Here is a 19206-nt window from a genome sequence, read left to right on the forward strand (position 1 = left end):
ACAATACCCAAATTATAGTGTGAGCCCAACTGATAAATGAAAATGAATATATATATATATATATATATATATATATATATATATATATATAGAGAGAGAGAGAGAGAGAGAGAGAGAGAGGACAGAGGGATGATGGAATATTATATATATATATATATATACACACACACACACACATATGGACTATTACTCAGCCATAATAACGAATGAAATATTATCATTTACAAAGACGTGGTGGAGCTAAAGAGTATAATGCTAAGTGAAATAAGTCAATCAGAGAAAGACAAATATATAATTTCACTCATGTGGAATTTAAGAAATGAAACAAAATATCATAGGGGAAAAAGTGAGGAAAACAAGAAACAAACCTTTAAATCTTTAGAACCGACTAATGCTTACCAAATGGAAGGTAGATTTGCTTTGACCTGGATGGAACTGGAGGGTATTATGCTGAGTGAAATAAGTCAATCGGAGAAGGACAAAAATTATATAGTCTCTCTGCATTTGGGGAATATGAAAAATAGTGAAAGGGAATAAAGGGGAAAGGAGAAAAAATAAGTGGGAAATATCAGAAAGGGAGACAGAACATGAAAGACTCCTAACTCTGGGAAACGAGCTAGGGGTGGTGGAAGGGGAGGTTGGCGGGGGGAGGGCGGTGACTGGGTGGCAGGCACTGAGGTGGGCACTTGACAGGTTGAGCACTGGGTGTTATTCTGTATGTTGACAAATTGAACACCAATAAAAAGTAAATTTATTTAAAAAAACAAATGGAAGGTGGGTGGACTTTATCCACTTGGGTTACAGAGGTGGTGGGGCTTCACGAGTGCACTTGTGATGAGCACTGGCTCATTTATTTAAGTCTTGAATTACTAAGTTGTACTCCTATTACACATTGTGTTAGATATTTGGAATATAAGAAAAACTTAAACAGAAAAGAGACATCCCAGAGACCAGGGCCAGTTTTAAGGCCAGGGAATCTGTGGAAATTCTATATCATGATCTTGACTCCTCTCCTCCTCCCCCTCCTCACCACTTCCCCAATTCATGGAGATTTGAGAGGCATCCTTAGGAGGGATTCATCTGCCTTTCTTCTCCATTCCTAAAAAGGGTCTATTTTCATTTCAGGGACCAATTCTCAGGTCATGGTGACTCAGGAGCTTTCATGGCCGTGTCCCCAGGAGGGACAGTCACTTTCAACAATGCCTCCAGCACAGGACAGTATCCATACCGGATCCAGGAAAAGATTGGCCAAGTCTAAGCCATTTATTTATAATAAAAACAACAAATACTGATTTCTCAGATTCCCTTCTTGGGAGCAAATCTGACTTGACCATCTCCTAGTGCCCAGCCTGAGCCCGAGACTGAGTACCCCTGGGGCTACACTATAGTGGTGCTGGGTCCAGTGAGAGACCCAGATGAGGAAGGGACACATACACTTTGTTTCATTTAGTGTAGATACAAATATCATGTGATTACTGACATCTCATGGCCAAACACCTGAGCCCGGAGCACTGTAAATGCAGACTGGCCAGGGGGAGATGGACATGGGAAGGGTCTGGACTGATTTCCATCCCTGTGTGAGTCCTAACATTGAATAAATGTATGAGTGACTCAGGAGGCCTTAGTTCACTAAAAGACAAATTCAGGTATTTTGTATTACAAAATGTGTGTAGGATCAGAACTATAGATTGAGGCTAAATAAATCTCCTCTAGAAAAAAAAGGAACATTAAAATTCTTCCTTTACAGATAAAATATTAAAAATGGAAAATTCCTCATTTTGTATTTTCTTAATGTTCACTTTATTGGGTTGTATTTCAGTGCAATGCAACTGCATTGCATATTTAAAAATAGTAATAATAATCTTAAAAAAAAAAAAAAGACACGTGCTTGGCTCAGCAGTTGAACTCCCGAGTTTGGTCCTGGGTTTGATCCTGGATTCCTGGGATGGAGTCCCATGTCAGGCTCTCTGCATGGAGCCTGTTTTTCCCAGAGCCTGTGCCCCTGCCTCTCTGTGTGTGTCTCCCTTGAATGAATAAATATAAACTTGTAAATCAATCAATCAATCAATCAATCAATAATAAATAAAACATAGTGATTATTATAAGCCTTTTTGGAAAGGATTCATCTTTCCTAATATCCTCATTTAAATTGTATCCTACCAAAGAATATATGTTGAAATTGTAGACCTCAGGCCTTAAGAATGTGACCTATTATGGAAAAGGGTGCTGCAGATGTAATTCGTACAGATGTGGTGATGAAGGGGGTGGGGTGACTTCCTAATTCGATGGATTTCTGTGCTTGTAACATGACAGTCAGATGGAGACAAGGAGGGATCCTTGGGAGGGTGGAGACAAAGATTGTAGTTCTGCAGCTGCAGACAGGGAACCCCAAAAATTGTCCTCAAATTTCTCACAGTTATGGAGAGGCATGAAGGACTACTCTGCAGGTACCAAACAGATCATGGCCCCTCCCTACAGACTGTGGAGTTGTGTATGAACAGCAGAAATGCCTTTTTATTGTTTTAAGCCACTGATTTTGTGGTGCTTTATTATGGCAGCCCTAGAAATATAATATAATCTAAAAACCAATTTATAGATCTAGGAAGTGTCACTAATAAGTGGATTACAACTAAACAATGAAGTTATTTCTCAATATAAAATTGGAAGATATTAAGTTTGACTTTATCCACTGAAATTGTGTGCTGAAATAGGAAATCTCATACTGCGTTGATGTGAGTATGAATTGGTAAATCAATTTTGGAACATAAATTTTAAGTACTTTAAAAAATATTAAATATATATATGACCTGCATCACTGTTACAAATTTTTGAGATCAACTCTAATGAAAATTATCTAGCTAATACACTCCAAGATAAAATATACAGGTACATCTAGTTAAAACATGTTAAAATAACAAATAATTGAAACCAACTTGAATATTTCTCTGTGGAAAAGTGAAATTATGGTAAATTATCCTATGCATAAATGAATTATGAATCAAAATGAGAGCATCCTAAGCTTGTCAAGAATCCGAATGCTTGTCAAAAATCAGTGATTAGGGGATCCCTCGGTGGCACAGCGAGTTAGCGCCTGCCTTCGGCCCAGGACTTGATCCTGGAGTCCTGGGATCCAGTCCCACATCTGGCTCCCTGCTGGAGCCTCTTCTCCATCTGCCTGTGTCTCTGCCTCTCTCTCTGTTTCTTTTTCATGAATAAATAAATGAAATCTTTAAAAACTATTTTAAAAAATTCAGTGATTATGTTTTATGAGGAGCAATGGAACTACATAAAAAAACAAGATTGTGTTATGTAATATATATGTGTTGTGTAGGTGTGTGTACGGGTGGGAGTGTGTGTATATAAAATACTAGAGCAAATCTAAGACAGTATTATCAGTTATCCCTTCAGGAGCCTGCTTCTCCCTCTGCCTATGTCTCTGCCTCTCTCTCTCTCTCTGTGACTATCATAAATAAAATAAAAAAAAAATAAAAAAAGGAAGTAAGTGGCAGCCAAACTGAGGGTGCATTGGTATCATATTAATTCTTGTAAAAGATTTTATTAATTTATTTGAGAAAATGAGTGAGAGAGGAGGAGCAGGGAGAGGATCAGAAGGAGAGGGAGAAGCAGACTCCCTACTGAGCAAGGAGCCCAATGCAGGGCTCTATCCTGGAATCTGGGATCAGGATCTGAGCTGAAGGCAGACACTTAACCTACTGAGCCTACCAGGCTCTGCATATCAATTTTATAGACCATTTAGAGCAATGTTATTTAATATCAACCTTTGTACTGAGCAAAATTACACAAGTAGACAAAAAACATCTTAAACGTATCAGCAAGTCCTTACAAAATAATTGTTGTAAGGGTAATATACAAGAATAAATGAGAAGCCACAGAAGTAACCAAGAGCAAAGGACATGTCATCCCTGAATGCATGATACTCTCATTGCAAGGACAGAGATAAAAGCCAAGACATGCACATGAGGGCTGGTGAACCTAACAGGAGATCCTGCCAACAACAACAAAAGCCAAGTAAATCAGCTTATAAGGGTACCCCAAGTAGAAATATTACCCAGGTTGAACCAATGGGCTGCTCTAGAGACTTTAAATCTTGAGCTCACTTCAAGTGCATTAAATCCCAATAATGATGCCAGGGACAAGACCTATGCAAACTCCAGTGTCAGGAAATCTTGAAACATACTGTGACATAAATATTTCAGTTAGCTGTCTAAATGATGGCATTGATGCCCTGGAAAAACGAATGGCTCAACCCCACAGAGCTGACCTGCTCATTGTACTGTCCTGGGTGGTGACATAACAGGTCCAACTGCAAAGCTCAGAGGCCCTTCCAGGAGGACTGGGAAGGTTGATACAGGCTGGGGGACATGGTGTCTGAGGCCAGCAGGGGGCGCGAGTGGGCTGCTCCTGGGAGTCAGGTTCTGGGACAGGAAGACCAGGAACATCTATCACTGGCCCCTGCACCCTAGAGCAAGCAGGGTCCTCCCTATGGGTGACTTTCCTGCACCTAAGGCCTTGGAGCCACAAGAGCTGTCAGCTCTGAATCACACAGGCCTCATAATTCATCCTCTACTACGTCATGGAGTAACCTGTCCAAACATTATTTCCATTTCCCTGGAATGATAGATGGACGGGACAATCATACAATACAATCATCAGCAGAACACAAAGGGGAATGGAGCTCAAAATGCTCCATAAGCATCACTTGTTCACACAATGTCATGCTCATTTCTGATAAAGAGACATCCCTGTTCAGCTCCCCGGGGACTACAGCAACAGGGTCCATGATTAACTGAGAGGAGACCAATGCTCTTACCTCTGTCACAGGAGCTCTGAGATTCCCAGTGTCTTCACTGCTGGAAGAGGCACCGCTAAGACCCTCCAAGACAGAAGAGGGAATGTCACTGGGGAGGGAAGAAAATGTTCCAGGGATGGGTTAGATTTGAGGTGAAGTAGATATGAGGCCAGGGGGTGAGAACACGTCCAACACCTCCTCATTCAGCTCTCAGGCTTTCCAGAGAAGAAGCTTGGGACAGAGGTCACTAGAGACAGTATGGTGGTCATTTGCTGAAGGATGTCCTCCTGATACCCTGTGTCTAAGGTCACCCTGCAGTCACTTCTGGGTGTGAGGTCCCAGAGTCTGCTCATTTCAAAGTCTCCCAGGGGACATGCTGGTGTCTCTAGGGCAGAGAGAGAGAGGAAGCTGATTTGCATGAAGTGCCTTCTTAACCTCATAGGACAGGAGACATGAAAAGGTCCAGGGACACCCCATTCCATCCCATTCCATTCCACCCCATCCATCCAGCATCCCTGAGGAAGCTGCAATCTGAGAGGGTCCCCACCATGGCTTGGACGGTGCTTCTTCTCGGGCTCCTTGCCTATGGCTCAGGGTGGCTGACTGTGCAATAGATCTGTCCTGAACATGATGGTTACCAGGCAGAGGGACTACAGCTGTGTCCACCCCAGAGTCAAGTCTGACCTCAGATTGCTCTGCCCTGGAGGCTCTGTGCGTGATTGGTGACTCCATGGCTGACACGGCTCTGAAATTTGTCGGCATAGGCTCTCCTTGAGTTTCCTTAGCCATCTCTTTGGACTTTCCTGCTTGTAGAGAAAACCCACAATAGTACAGCTATGACCAAAAAACAGAGAGCTAATTTCATTAAAAGTTGGAGACTCCTTTTCAAACAAGAACAAAGGCCTTCCTTTAAAGTTGTTGTTGCATCCAATACCTTAACCAGACTTTTCGTCCATATTCTCTCTGCACTAAGCACAGATCTGGGAAAGGTGCATAGTGATTCCACCTGCAGCCTCACAGTTACTTTGTCACTGAGTTTAAATCAATCTCCCTGAGAGGCATTTTGTGTGAAGGAGCCCACATCCCTTTTAAATGCCCAGTTGACTGAGGGGTGACTCACACATCACTCTGTCCCTTGGTCTCCGTCACAGCAACTTCAGCAGTCACTCCTGTCTGACAAGACCTTCCAGCAGGTTTGCCCCTGTGCTCTGATGTCAGCGGCGCACACAACCTCACCTGCCTGGGCTCCTGCAGTCTTTTGACCATGTGCTGGGAGGACAGATCCTAGGAGGAAGTCCCTGCCCACAGGATGGGGAGAACTTATGTTTTAAACAGGAGAAAACAGTGAGAGATGACAGTGATGTTCAGTGTATAACCTTTCCAGGAATGCACACGAGGGCTTCCACCTACAACCTGGAGAATCCACTCCCTGGGTCTTCAGGATTTCAGGAAACTCAGAGAAGGGGATGGCTGCAATCAGGGGGATCATATATAAGGAAGGTCTCAGTATCTTGTGCAGAAAAGGCCACTTGTACAAGGGGACCCTTCACTCCTCTGGATGAGACAGTGATATAAGAGCAGTTGGTCTACAGACACCACCTCCATCCTAAATGACCCATGAAAAGCCAAGTGAGCTGTGGCAGTAATACTCACACAGAGAAGCAGAGAAATAGGGAGATGGATCAGCAGGCTCCCTGCAGGGAGCTGGATGTGGGACTTGATCCCAGGACTCCAAGACCATGCCCTGAGGCAAAGACAGATGCTTAACCAGTAGGCACCCAGGAGTCCCTCACACCAAGAAATTAAAGTGAAGCCTAAAATCTATGTTGCAAGGTAGGAGACCACGTGCATGGACACACATCCTGATCATAGGAGGAGAGTGGATAGAGCCCCGGAGACAGGACCTGAGTCGCATGGCCAACTGATCCCCATGTCATGCAGGGTGAGGTGGTGTCAGGATGCTAGAAGTCGATTGAGGCTTATTTCTGAGGGCTCAGGCTTGATCAGAGCTGGGAAGACCACCTGGCACTGACTGGCCTCTTCTCAGGGCTCACAGCTGGGACTTCCCTAACCACACCCCAGCCCCAAACAGCCCCTCCCCTGCCCACCTCCCTGACATCCTCAGGCAGAGGGACCTGACCCAGGGCCAGGGAGAGTCAGAGAACTGGGGTCTCATTTGCATGGAAGGGCCCCTCCCTCTCTCAGAGGATGAAGAGGGGAAGGGAGAGAGGAGGGGTGGCTCCTCTCAGCTGTGGGACCACAGAACCAGGATCAAGGATGACCTCCCTCCACCGTGGGATGGTCCCCTCTCCTCCTCACCCTCCTTGCTCACTGCACAGGTGACTGAATATGGGACAGGGGGAGGAGACCTGGGAGGACATGTGGGGTTCTGTTCCCTCCTGTTGTATCCAGGCCCCAGCATCACCCTCTCTGTGTCTCTCCCTTTGCAGGGTCCTGGGCCCAGTCTGTGCTGACTCAACCGGCCTCAGTGTCTGGGTCCCTGGGCCAGATCGTCACCATCTCCTGCACTGGAAGCAGCTCCAACATCCGTAGAAAATATGTGGGCTGGTACCAACAGCTCCCGAGAACAGGCCCCAGAACCGTCATCTATGGTAACAGTAACCGACTCTCGGGGGTCCCCGATCGATTCTCTGGCTCCAAGTCAGGCAGCACAGCCACCCTGACCATCTCTGGGCTCCAGGCTGAGGATGAGGCTGATTATTACTGCTCAACATATGACAACAGTCTCAGTGCTCCCACGGTGCTCCAGGCCTGTGGGGAAGTGAGACAAAAACCTACTTACCTGTCTGCAAAGTGAGTGAGCGCCCCAGCAGCTGCCTGCTTAGGCTCCCCTGGGTTTCTGCTGATTCTTCAGTTGATGCCGGGAGCCCAGTTGCATCTTGGGGACCCTCCTGGGAATGGAGACTCCTTCACGTCTCTGACCTCAGAGTCACTCTCAGTAGCCCCATTTACACGGAGGGTCTCAAAGGAAAGAGAAAGTTCTGTCCTCATGAGCTGGGACAGTTTCTTCTAGGCAGTGTACATTCACTCATCTTGTTCTGATTTCTCAATAAATGAAACACCCTTAGGTCGTGAAGCTATGATGGTCCTTCAACCTGGTCCCTGCTCTGTTGATGCACATGTCAGCTCTCTTTGCAACTAGGATCATTATTTCCTCACCTCAAACAAATGACTAGTTTTCTTTATCATTTGATGATTGCATGAAACACATAAATCAATGCCACAATCAAAATAATAAAAGGTATAAAAAAAAAGCTTTCCAGATAAAAACCCCCATGTGCTTGCTTATGGTGACTTTATTCATAATCAGCACCCCTGAAAGCAATAAAAAATTTACACACTGATTTTTTATACCAGCTGTTTATAAAATGATCAGACTGGATGTAATGAAAATGTCCTCAAACATGTTGTATATTCGTAGAGGGTGATATTAGTCAATATTTAAAGAAAATAAGATCTCAAGTCCAAAATTATGCATGGAAATTACCTGCACATTTCTTCGGGAAGAAGAACATACCACAGGCTACACTCCACATCACTGGAATCTCATTGTATTTTGGAAGACGTGGGAATCTAGAGGTGGTAAGGAGGCCAGGGATTCACAGCAGGTGGAGGAAGGAGGAGGGTGAGTGTGTGAGGTGACTGCATTCCTGGTGATGTCACTCTCCTACACAGCACTGTGAAGGCGGCTGCACCACTCTGCTGTGTTGTCACAGCTCAGTAAACAGGACCCCAGAGCCACAGCACCTTCATGCAGGCAGAGAATGTCATCTAGGAGTCTGGGATCCATGACAGAGCTGACAGGGTGACATCATCCCTCCACTGCTCCAGGGCGTGTGGCCCCATGTCCTTGAATGGGGGAGGATAGGAAGGAAGGGACCTGAGGGAGTTTGAACAGGCAGTTAGAAAAGGGAGCAAAGAAACTTCACATGAGCCCCTTAGTCCAGATGGCAGAGCGTGTCCCAGGGTGGAGGGATCAGTCATTGTCATGTGTCAGAGCCGTGCCTGGAATTGAACCACGACCTCCATGGTCACAGAGGGTGGGACCCAGTGTTGTGCCTTCAGGAACAGAAGGTCCCGTGTTGTGAGGGTCTCAGCCTCTCCATAACCAATGTCAAGGTCGGATCTGCCTTGTGTTTCTGATGACGACTGCAGGAGGTCCTTCAGCTACAACACAGGAAACTTTGAAAAGTAAGGCTTGGTCATCTATAAACCTGTAAATATAGCACACACCTGGGGCTACAGAAAGAGGTCATCAAAGAGACAGAGTGAGCCTGTGGCCTCCCCACCAGGAGTGTGGACAGAGGCTCAGCTGACAGAGGAAGGGGCTGGGGTGAGAGACAGAGACAAAGAGAGATCAGGCTTCGGGGACCCACACTGGAATCCATGGGGGCAGCATCCCTGTCTTTGCCCATGTGCTCCCTGCCCTGGGGATTGTGCTGACCCTGAGCCTCACTCTGATCCTGGAGAAGCAGTGGAGCAGTGGGGACAGTTGGAGACAGTACCCGAGGGAGGAGCTACAGCATGGGACTCTGAGCCATTGGGGGTCTTGAGGTGCAGCCTCAGGAAGGCTGGGTGTGACCTGGGTGTGCCCTGTCCTCCATGCACAAGGGGTCGGGATCCAGAGCACTGGAGGCAGGGGGCTCTGCTCTGGGTTCCTGTCCCCTCATCAGTCAGGGGGGACCAGGGCTGGGGCAGAAGGGGAGTGGGGGTCTTCCCCTGGGGTCCATGGGGTACTGACACCTAGAAGACAGCTCCTACGTGTGTCTAGGTCCAGGTCCCACTTGCTGTCAGCCCCAGGCCCCCACAGTTCGGGGGGATCCTCCAGGGCCCCTCCATGACCAAAATCAAGGAGAGGAATTTGGGGTGGAGTGTTGACCAGGATATATTCTCCTCCTCCCAGGGGCTGAAGGGATGAGAGAGAGCCCCCAGATCTGCCTCCCTGTGGCTGCTGTCCTGGGGATGTGCAGGTGGGTGCAGAGGTTGGGGTTCGTCTCCACCCCCACTTCATTGTGCCCACTGTCCCAGGTACTGCAGCCTGACCTTGGACATTCAGCTCATGCTCCTCCCTGACTCCTCCTCCCCCTGGGGTGTGAACGTTTGCAAACATCCCCCGAACACATGCTCACTCCCCTCAGCCTTGCGTGAACATTCCCGTGGGTCTGAGGGACGTTGCCTCCAGGACTCCTCTGCCCCTGCTGCACCCCGGGAGGGGGCTCTGAGTCTGTCCCAGGATCCTGTCCCCTCTGCCCAGCCACACCCACCCTGGGGCCTGCTCACCAGGCCTGCACACCAGCCTCGGGCCATGGGCACTGCTCCTGCTGCTCAAGGTCTGGGGGCCCCATTTCTGAGCTAGGAATTCAGTGTTTGTGCTCCTTCCCCAGATATTCTACTCCTTCATGCACAGAGAAGCCTCTTCCTACCTGAGGCTCCCCTGCACTGACAGCAGCACCCTCTGAAGGGCCTGTCATAGCAGAGACCCTGGTTCACATAGTCATCTTCCCCCTTCTCTCCCCGCCTTCCTCCTGCTGCACAGGCCTGAGTGGCTCCTGGGAGCACAGATGCTTGCATCCCCGCCTGTGTTCCTGTCTAAGTTGCTCTGCCCTGACAACTTGGTATCTTCAGTCCTGCCCTGTTCTCTCTGCCCTCCCATCCGGGGAGGAGATCCCCAAAGGAGGGGATCTCACCGGGGAGGTGACCCAAATTTCACCAGGTGCTGGCGCTTCTGTGAAATCTCTGCCTTCCATCCTGCTTTCAGGATCCTTATGCCCTGCTTTGATTTTCTCTTCTATGACTCTTTGTGCAGGACACGGTTACTCCTCTCTTGAGATGAACTTGAAAGGCGCTCCTCCGAGGGGCTCCTGAAATGTCCCACAGGTGGGATAGGCTCAGTCTTTTGCATGACTTTTATTTTGTAGACATTCCCACAGTCACAGGGGTGATTATAGCTAGATGACTGTTCCCTCCATGTGGGAAGCTCTCAACCACAGACAGTGTATCCATGTTCCTTGCATCAGACCCCACAGGCTGCTTCACACAGTCTTTCAGGTCACAGGTGAGTGCTGGTGACACAGCTCTGGATGTTAACCTCATTATCCTGAGGACCCTGAGTGGGACACGTAACCGGCAGGCGGAACTGTGCATGTCCTGGGCCCTGCAGGGGGACCCTCCTAGCTGGTGGAGGCCCTGGACCTCAGGGCTGGGCAGAGGCTGAGACCCCAGCAGCCTGGTGCCCTCAGGGCCTGGCAGAGGCTCCTGGGCAGGGTCCTGTGGGAGTTCCCACATCTGCTCCCTCCACCCATCCCTGTTTCCCACTGAGCAGAGCCTGTTCTCAGCCTTCTTGTCCTCAGGTCCTACCTCTGCTCCTGAATCACTAACAGGTGGAGTCTAAGAGTAGGGTGGAAGGTGCAAAGTTGCAGAACACGCACTTTCATTTCTCTGGGTCAGCAGTGAGATATGACACTCCTGGGACAGGCCAGTCCCACTGTGGGGGCAGGGTCTTCAGCAACATGGCCTAGATACCTGTCCTCCTCCTGTTCTTGTCTCTTTGGTCAGGTAGGGACAAAATCTGACTTCTGGGAGAGATTCCAAGATGTTATCAGCCCCTATGACTGAGAACCTTCTGGCAAAAATGCCCTATCACTCAGGCATGTCTGTGTTTGTAGGTACCCTGTTCCAGCCTCTGCTACCCAGCACCCCCTTCTCTGTGTCTCCAGGTACTACAGCCAGAATCACCAGGACCCTGAGCAGGGGTATCAGTGTTGGCAGCTGTTCCTTATAATGGCTCCCGCAAAGGCAGGGAGCCCTGCCTGGTATTTGCTGAGGTTCACCTCTAATAGACACCACGTCTCTGGATCCAAAGAAACCTGGGCCAATGCAGGGCTCCTGCTCATCGCTGTGCTGCCACCTGACGACTAGTCTATCAGTGGGGGTGGAGGACTAGGACGATTACTGGGATGCTCTGGTTTGGATGCCAAATGGAGAACGTTTTTTAAGGAGGAGGAAACTGTCTTTTTCAAATGCTGTGGGTACAGCTCATGGCTTCACGACTTATAGTTTCTCAGATAGTGAGGATGTGAGACAATAAACCTTGGGCCCACAGGCTTTGTATCTGATCCTCTTTTATTGAGAAGCTTATGTGAGTGTCCTTTCAGGAAGAGTACTGTGTTGGGACACCTGTCCCTGAGGAGGGAGGAGTGACGCACAGATTCTGATGTTGACTGAGGCACTACAGGTGTCCCGGGTGCACAATGAGGTGAAGTAAGAGAGCCCAGCTACAAATACTACAGGGTCTGTGTAAAATTAGAAAAAAATACTTTGGTAAAATATTTTATTTATTTATTCATAAGAAACACGGAAAGAGAGGCAGGACACGGGCAGAGGGAGAAGCAGGGTCCCTGCAGGGAGCCCGATGTGGGACTGGGTCCAAGGACCCAAGGATCATGCCCTGAGCCAAAGGCAGATGCTCATCCACTGAGCCACCCAGGCATCCCAACAAAGACTTTTAATACAAAAATCTTGGACTTCCTCCTCTTGTCTCTCCTTTACTACACACACTAAATGTTTTACATATCATACTATTGTCTTAAATCTTATGTTTTTTAGGCTTTTGTTTTTTTTTTCTCTCTTTTTTTCTTCTTCTCCCTGAAACAAGCAATTCTGTGGGATGTGGTCCCGACTGGGTAGGTCAATGTAACACTTAATTTCTCTGTCCGGAGACTGTGTCAGAAGCACAGGATCAGAGCTCAGTCCCTGGACACGGCTACCTTCCTTGATGCCAACAGGAAGGAATAGCTTACCCATACCTTCTGTCCAGCTTGGGTAGGAATCAGGGGTTCTCAAGATTCCCTCCTCAGATTTGATTAACTTGCTAGAGCAGCTCACAGAACTCTGGGAAACTCTTTCATCTGTTTGCCAGTCCATTAAAGGACCTGATAAATGAGATAGGTAAACAGACCGGTGAAGAGACACCTAGGACTAAATCTGGGAGTAACTTATGTGTAGGAGCTTCTCTGCCTGTGAAGTTGGGATGCATCACGCTCCTGGCATGGATGTGTTCACCCTGCTGGAACTCATTTCATCTCTCTCTCAAGGATGGGGCTAGGCGAGTGAATTTTGCCAGCCTCTGACCACCTTTTGATCTCTCTAGGGACCAGCCCCATCTGGAAGCCACCCAGGAGCCCATACAGAGTATCCTCATTCAAACAAAGATGCTCCCAGTGCTCTTGTCACTTAGGAATTGATGAGGGTTTCAGGAGCCAGGAACCAGAGCCAGACCTGAATGTAGTTTCTAAGATCTCACAATAATGTATCTCAACTGAAAATAGGGCCAAGACAGTCAGGCTCATACCCACATCTTATGCCATAAAATGTGACTTTTGTGTGACTGAAGACACAACCATAGACCGTATGTTAACACTCACCTTGATCACAGACACAATTTCCCCTTCATCTGAACCAACTGACAAAGAGTCACAACTTCTTCAGACTCCCTGACAACACTTCCACCTCCATACTCCTCTTCTCTCCATCCCCTTGTTCTTCATGCTCCAGTGTCTCTGGCTTTTCAGTTCTGAAATCTGTGTCCACGTGAAGATTTCAGAAAAAAATGACAATACTCTTGGTGTCATTTCTGGTTTCCAGGGTCCATCTCTAGGCAGAAATAGTAGAACTTGGACCAACATGGAATCCCTTCATCATCTGATTCCTCATCTCATCCCCAGATGTAGTTCGCACACCCCACCAGCCTGGGGCAATCTCTGTAATATGGCAATGATACTATTTTATTTCCCACACATGGATGTTCTTTCAGGTGTTGAGGGTTGGCACATAGGAACTACTGGTGTATTTAATTTTTCACCTTCAGCATCACTGGGGCCCCAAAGAAGGTCAGTGTTGATATAATTGGAACAGGAGAGAGTGGATTTTTATTTTCACACATATCAACTATTTTTTAAAAAAATGTTATCTATTTCTTCGAGAGAGAGAGAGAGAAAGAGAGAGAGAGAAGCAGAAGGAGAAGCAGGCTCCATGCAGGGAGACAGATGTGGGACTGGATCCCAGCCTCCAGGTTCAGGCCATGGGCTGAAGGCAGCAGTAAACCGCTGATCCACCTGGGCTTCCCAACACCAACTATTTTTCTTGATTTTGAGAATGTTTGTTTCTAAACCCATCAGGACATTGACTCAGCCACACACTTTCCCTATATCCATGAAGTCACATTCATTAGCTCTTTGACAAATGGTCCCTCAAGGGCGGAAGGCCCCAGGGGATCCTGGGCACAGGAGATATGTCTGTTAAGTGGAAGGGTAGGAAAAGGGACTATGTGGTCCCCTCTGTGCTGTGCTTCCTGAGACCTGGAGACCCTTCAGCTGTGAGACTTGCGTCTGCAGGGTGAAAATGGACAGACATCTCCCACTGCACAAGACTCAATCTTCCTTTTCACAGGATGTATTATCAGAGTTGATCTGCTCCAAATTAATCGTCCTTGTGTCAATTCCATCCTGCTTTTGGAAGTGACATTCCAGACCTGGCCTTCTTTGGCTCCAGACTCCAGGACCCTGGAGTCTTATAGGAAGCCTACTGTGAGGATGGGTTTGGAAGGAAATAACCCAAGAGGGTGGCGAAGGCATAAGAGGGACAGTGGACCTGTGTCCTCATGCTTGGCCTCTGAAGCATAGGTATAGTGAGTGTACATGGAGATTTTTCTCATTCTAGGTGTGTGTGTGTGTGTGTGTGTGTGTGTGTACGAGTTTCTGACACCCCTCTCTCCTATTCTCTCATAGAGTTTGTCTCTGCAGTTTCCAGGCTTCCCTCTCACTCCAGAAATCAGGGTCCCCCCTATTACAATCTCCAAGAAGCATAATCCCCAGCAACAAGTAATACCAGTGACACTCAGTATAACAGTGTTCCTGTCACCAGGGAGGCCATGACATTCCCTGAACACCTGCTCTCCTGGGATGAGACTGATGTTCAGGGACCCAAAAGCGAGTCTGTCCTTTTAGGCAGCTCAGCTCCAGAGGATCTCTGGGCTCTGGTGTGGGCCTGAGGGTGGTAAGTACATTGATTCTATGAAAACAGGGTTGTGATGCTGTCATGCTGCTCAAAACTCATGGGGACCCTCAGAGCAAGGAGAGATCTGGAAAACAGAGAGATGTCACAGAAGAAAAAAGTACACCGAGTCCTTCACAGAAGGGGTCTAGGGGCACACATAACTGCTCTGGACATTTTTTAAAAAAATTTTAATTGAAGTTCAATTTGACAACGTATAGCATAACACCCAGTGCTCATCCCGCCACGTGCCCCCCCTCAGTGCCCATCACCCAGTCACCCCCACCCCCTGCCTACCTTGCCTTCCACCACCCCTAATTCGTTTCCCAGAGTTAGGAGTCTTTATGTTCTGTCTCCCTTTCTGATATTTCCCACACATTTCTTCTCCCTTCCCTTCTATTCCCTTTCACTATTATTTATATTACCCAAAAGAATGAGACCATATAATGTTTGTCCTTCTCTGTTTGACTTGTTTCACTCAGCATAATACCCTCCAGTTCCATCCATGTCGAAGCAAATGGTGGGTATTTGTAGTTTCTAATGGCTGAGGAATATTCCATTGTATACATAGACCACATCTTCTTTATCCATTCATCTTTCAATGGACACTGAGGCTCCTTCCACATTTTGGCTCTTGTGGACATTGCTGCTAGAAACATCGGGGTGCAGGTGTCCCGGCGTTTCGCTGCATCTGTATCTTGGGGGTAAATCACCAGCAGTGCAATTGCAGATTGCAGGGCAGATCTATTTTTAACTATTTGAGGAACCTCCACACAGTTTTCCAGAGTGGCTGCACCAGTTCACATTCCCACCAACAGTGTAAGAGGGTTCCCCTTTCTCCACATCCTCTCCAACATTTGTGGTCTCCTGCCTTGTTAAGTTTCCCCATTCTCACTGGTGTGAGGTGGTATCTCATTGTGGTTTTGATTTGTATTTCCCTGATGGCAAGTGATGCAGAGCATTTTCTCATGTGCATGTTGGCCATGTCTGTGTCTTCCTTTGTGAGATTTCTGCTCATGTCTTTTGCCCATTTCATAAATGGATTGTTTGTTTCTTTGCTGTTGAGTTTAATAAGTTCTTTCTAGATCTTGGAAACTAGCCCTTTATCTGATACGTCATTTGAAAATATCTTCTCCCATTCTGCAGGTTGTCTTTTAGTTTTGTGGACTGTTTCTTTTGCTGTGCAGAAGCTTCTTATCTTGATGAAGTCCCGGTAGTTTATTTTTGCTTTTGTTTCCCGTGCCTTCATGGATGTATCTTGCAAGAAGTTGCCGTGGCCAAGTTCAAAAAGGGTGTTGCCTGTGTTCTCCTCTAGGATTTTGATGGAATCTTGTCTCACATTTAGATCTTTCATCCATTTTGAGTTTTTCTTTGTGTATGGTGTAAGAGAATGGTCTAGTTTCGTTCTTCTGCGTGTGGATGTCCAATTTTTCCAGCCGCGTTTATTGTACATACAGTCCTTTTTCCAGTGGATAGTCTTTCCTCCTTTGTCGAATATTAGTTGACCATAAAGTTGAGCGGCCATTTCTGGATTGTCTGTTCTCTTCGTTTGAATTATGTGTCTGTTTTTTTTGCCAGTACCACACTGTCTTGATGACCACAGCTTTGTAGTACAACCTGAAATCTGGCATTGAGATGCCCCCAGATCTGGTTTTCTTTTTGAATATTCCCCTGGCTCTTCAGCGTCTTTTCTGATTCCACACAAATCTTGAGATGATTTTTCCAACTCTCTGAAGAAAGTCCATTTTATTTTGATAGGGATTGCATTAAATGTGTATATTGCCCTGGGTAGCATTGACGTTTTCACAATATTGTTTCTTCCAATCCATGAGCATGGAATATTTTTCCATCTGTTTGTGTCTTCCTCCATTTCTTTTAGAAATGTTCTCTACTTCTTAGGGTATACATCCTTGACCTCTTTGGTTAGGTTTATTCCTAGGTACCTCATGCTTTTGGTGCCATGTAGATGGAATTGACTCCTTCATTTCTCTTTCTTCAGTATCATTGTTAGTGTATAGAAGTGCCACTGATTTCTGGGTCCTGATTTTGTATCCTGCCACACTGCAGAATTGCTATATGAGTTCCAGCAATCTTGGCGTGGAGTCTTTTGGGGTTTCTATGTTCTGTATCATGTCATCAGCGACGAGGGAGAGTTTGACTCCTCTTTCCCAACGAAGTTGAATGGTTGTGTCTTCATTCTCATTAGTTTCCATGAATCTTTTTAATCCTTGTCTAATTTCCTGGTTGACCCTTTCATCTTTTAGGAGGATGGTCCTTAACCTTCATATGTTTAAAATCCTTCCAAAGTTCTTGTGGTTTCGTTCTTGTTTCACAGCATTATGGCCTGAAAATGTGCAGGGGATGATCCCAATATTTTGGTATTGGTTACGACCTGATTTGTGACCCAGTATGTGGTCTATTTTGGAGAAAGTTCCGTGTGCACTTGAGAAGAATGTGTATTCAGTTGGATGTAAAGTTCTGTTAATATCTGTGAAATCCATCTGGTCTAGTGTATCATTCAAAGCTCTTGTTTGTTTGGAGATGTTGTGCTTAGAAGATCTACTGTTTCTGGAAAGGGCCGTGTTCAGGTCTCCCAAGTATTAGTGTATTATTATCTAAGTATGTCTTAACTTTGGTTAATAATTGATTGATATACTTGGCAGCTCCCACATTCAGGGCATAAATATTGATGATTGTTAGGACTTCTTGTTGGATAGATCATTTAAGTAGGATATAGTGTCCCTCTTCATCTCTTATACAGTCTTGGGGATAAATTTTTATTTATCTGATATGAGGATGGATACCCTTGCTTTCTTTTGAGGACCCTTTGAATGGTAAATGGTTCCTCAAACTTTTATTTTTCAGGCTGTAGGTGTAATTAGGTCTAAAATGAGTGTCTTATAGACAGAAACTAAGTGGGTCTTGATTTTTTATCCAGGCTGAAACCCTACACCTTTTGATGGCATCATTAAGCCCATTCACATTCAGAGTTACTATTGAAAGATATGAATTTAGTGTCATCATAATACTTATTCAATCCCTGTTTGTGTGGATTGTTTCCTTTGACTTCTTCTTTCTTTTACAGAGTCCCCCTTAATATTTCTTGCAGAGCTGATTTGGTGGCCACATATTCTTTCAGCTTCTGCCTATCTTGGAAGCTCTTTATCTCTCCTTCTATTCTGAATGAGAGCCTTGGTGGACAAAGTATTCTTGGCTGCAGGCTCTTCTCATTTAGGACCCTTAGTATCTCCTTCCAGCCCTTTTTGGCCTGTCAGGTCTCTGTGGAGAGGTCTGCTGTTAACCTAATACTTCTCCGCATAAAGGATAGGGATATCTTGTCTATTGCTGCTTTAAGGATCTTTTCTTTTCTTTGGAATTTTCAAGTCTCCCTAGTAAATGTCAGCGTGTTGAACAGTTTTTATTGATTTTAGGGGGGGATCTCTCTATTTCCTGGATCTGAATGCCTGTTTCCCTTCCCAAGTTAGGGAAGTTCTCAGCTATGATTTGTTCAAATATGCTTTCTGGTCCTCTGTCCCTTTTGGCGCCCTCTGAACCCCAATTTTTTTGAACCCCAATTAAATATAGATTTTTTCCTTCTGAGGCTGTCATTTATTTCCTTTAACCTTTCTTCATGATCTTTTAATTGTTTTTCTCTTTTTTCCTCAGCTTCCTTCCTTGCCATCACCTTGTCTTCTATGTCACTCACTTGTTCTTCTACCTCATTAACCCTCATCGTTATGACCTCCATTTTGGATTACATCTCATGAAATTTATTTTTAATTTCGGCCTGATTAGATCTAAATTCTGCAGTCATGAAGTCTGTTGAGTCCTTTATGCTTTTTTCTAGAGCCACCAGTAGCTTTATAATTGTGCTTCTGAATTGGCTTTCTGACATTGAATTATAATCCAAATTCTGTTACTCTGTGAGAGTCGTACTGTTTCTGATTCTTTCTTTTGTGGTGTGTTCTTCCTTCTATTCATTTTGCTCAGTGTAGAGTGGCTAAAAACAAGTTGTCTTTGATAGAAGCGAGAACTCTTCTCACTGTAGCATTCCAGCTGTTCTCTCCTTAAATCTCAGGTTGAATTCATTGGTTTTCAGGATGATTCGAGAGTTATCTAGGTAAGTTGTTGAGGACAGATGACTTGGGGATCCTACTCTTCCACCATCTTGTCCCGCTTTAACTCCTCTGGACTTGATCATGACTTAAATATAGTTTGTGTAGAGACACCAGCTCTGTCCTGACCGATGAGGACCTGAGAGCACCAATGTTGGACTCACCTGAGGAGTCTAAGTAGAGCATAAAGTCTACATTGAGGTAATGGGA

At 46.0% G+C, this 19206-nt stretch overlaps 1 gene segment (V, D, J or C); it reads left to right on the plus strand.

Moving 5' to 3' along the window:
• The first annotated feature begins 6420 nt into the window (after positions 1-6420).
• Positions 6421-7628, plus strand: LOC112912886 (immunoglobulin lambda variable 1-40-like). The segment is given in 2 exon segments: positions 6421-6439; positions 7261-7628. Coding segments are annotated over 2 exon segments (387 nt in total).
• The last annotated feature ends 11578 nt before the right edge of the window (positions 7629-19206 follow it).

The sequence above is a fragment of the Vulpes vulpes genome, chromosome 10 (genome assembly GCF_048418805.1).
Source record: "Vulpes vulpes isolate BD-2025 chromosome 10, VulVul3, whole genome shotgun sequence".
Classification (NCBI taxonomy): Eukaryota; Metazoa; Chordata; class Mammalia; order Carnivora; family Canidae; genus Vulpes; species Vulpes vulpes.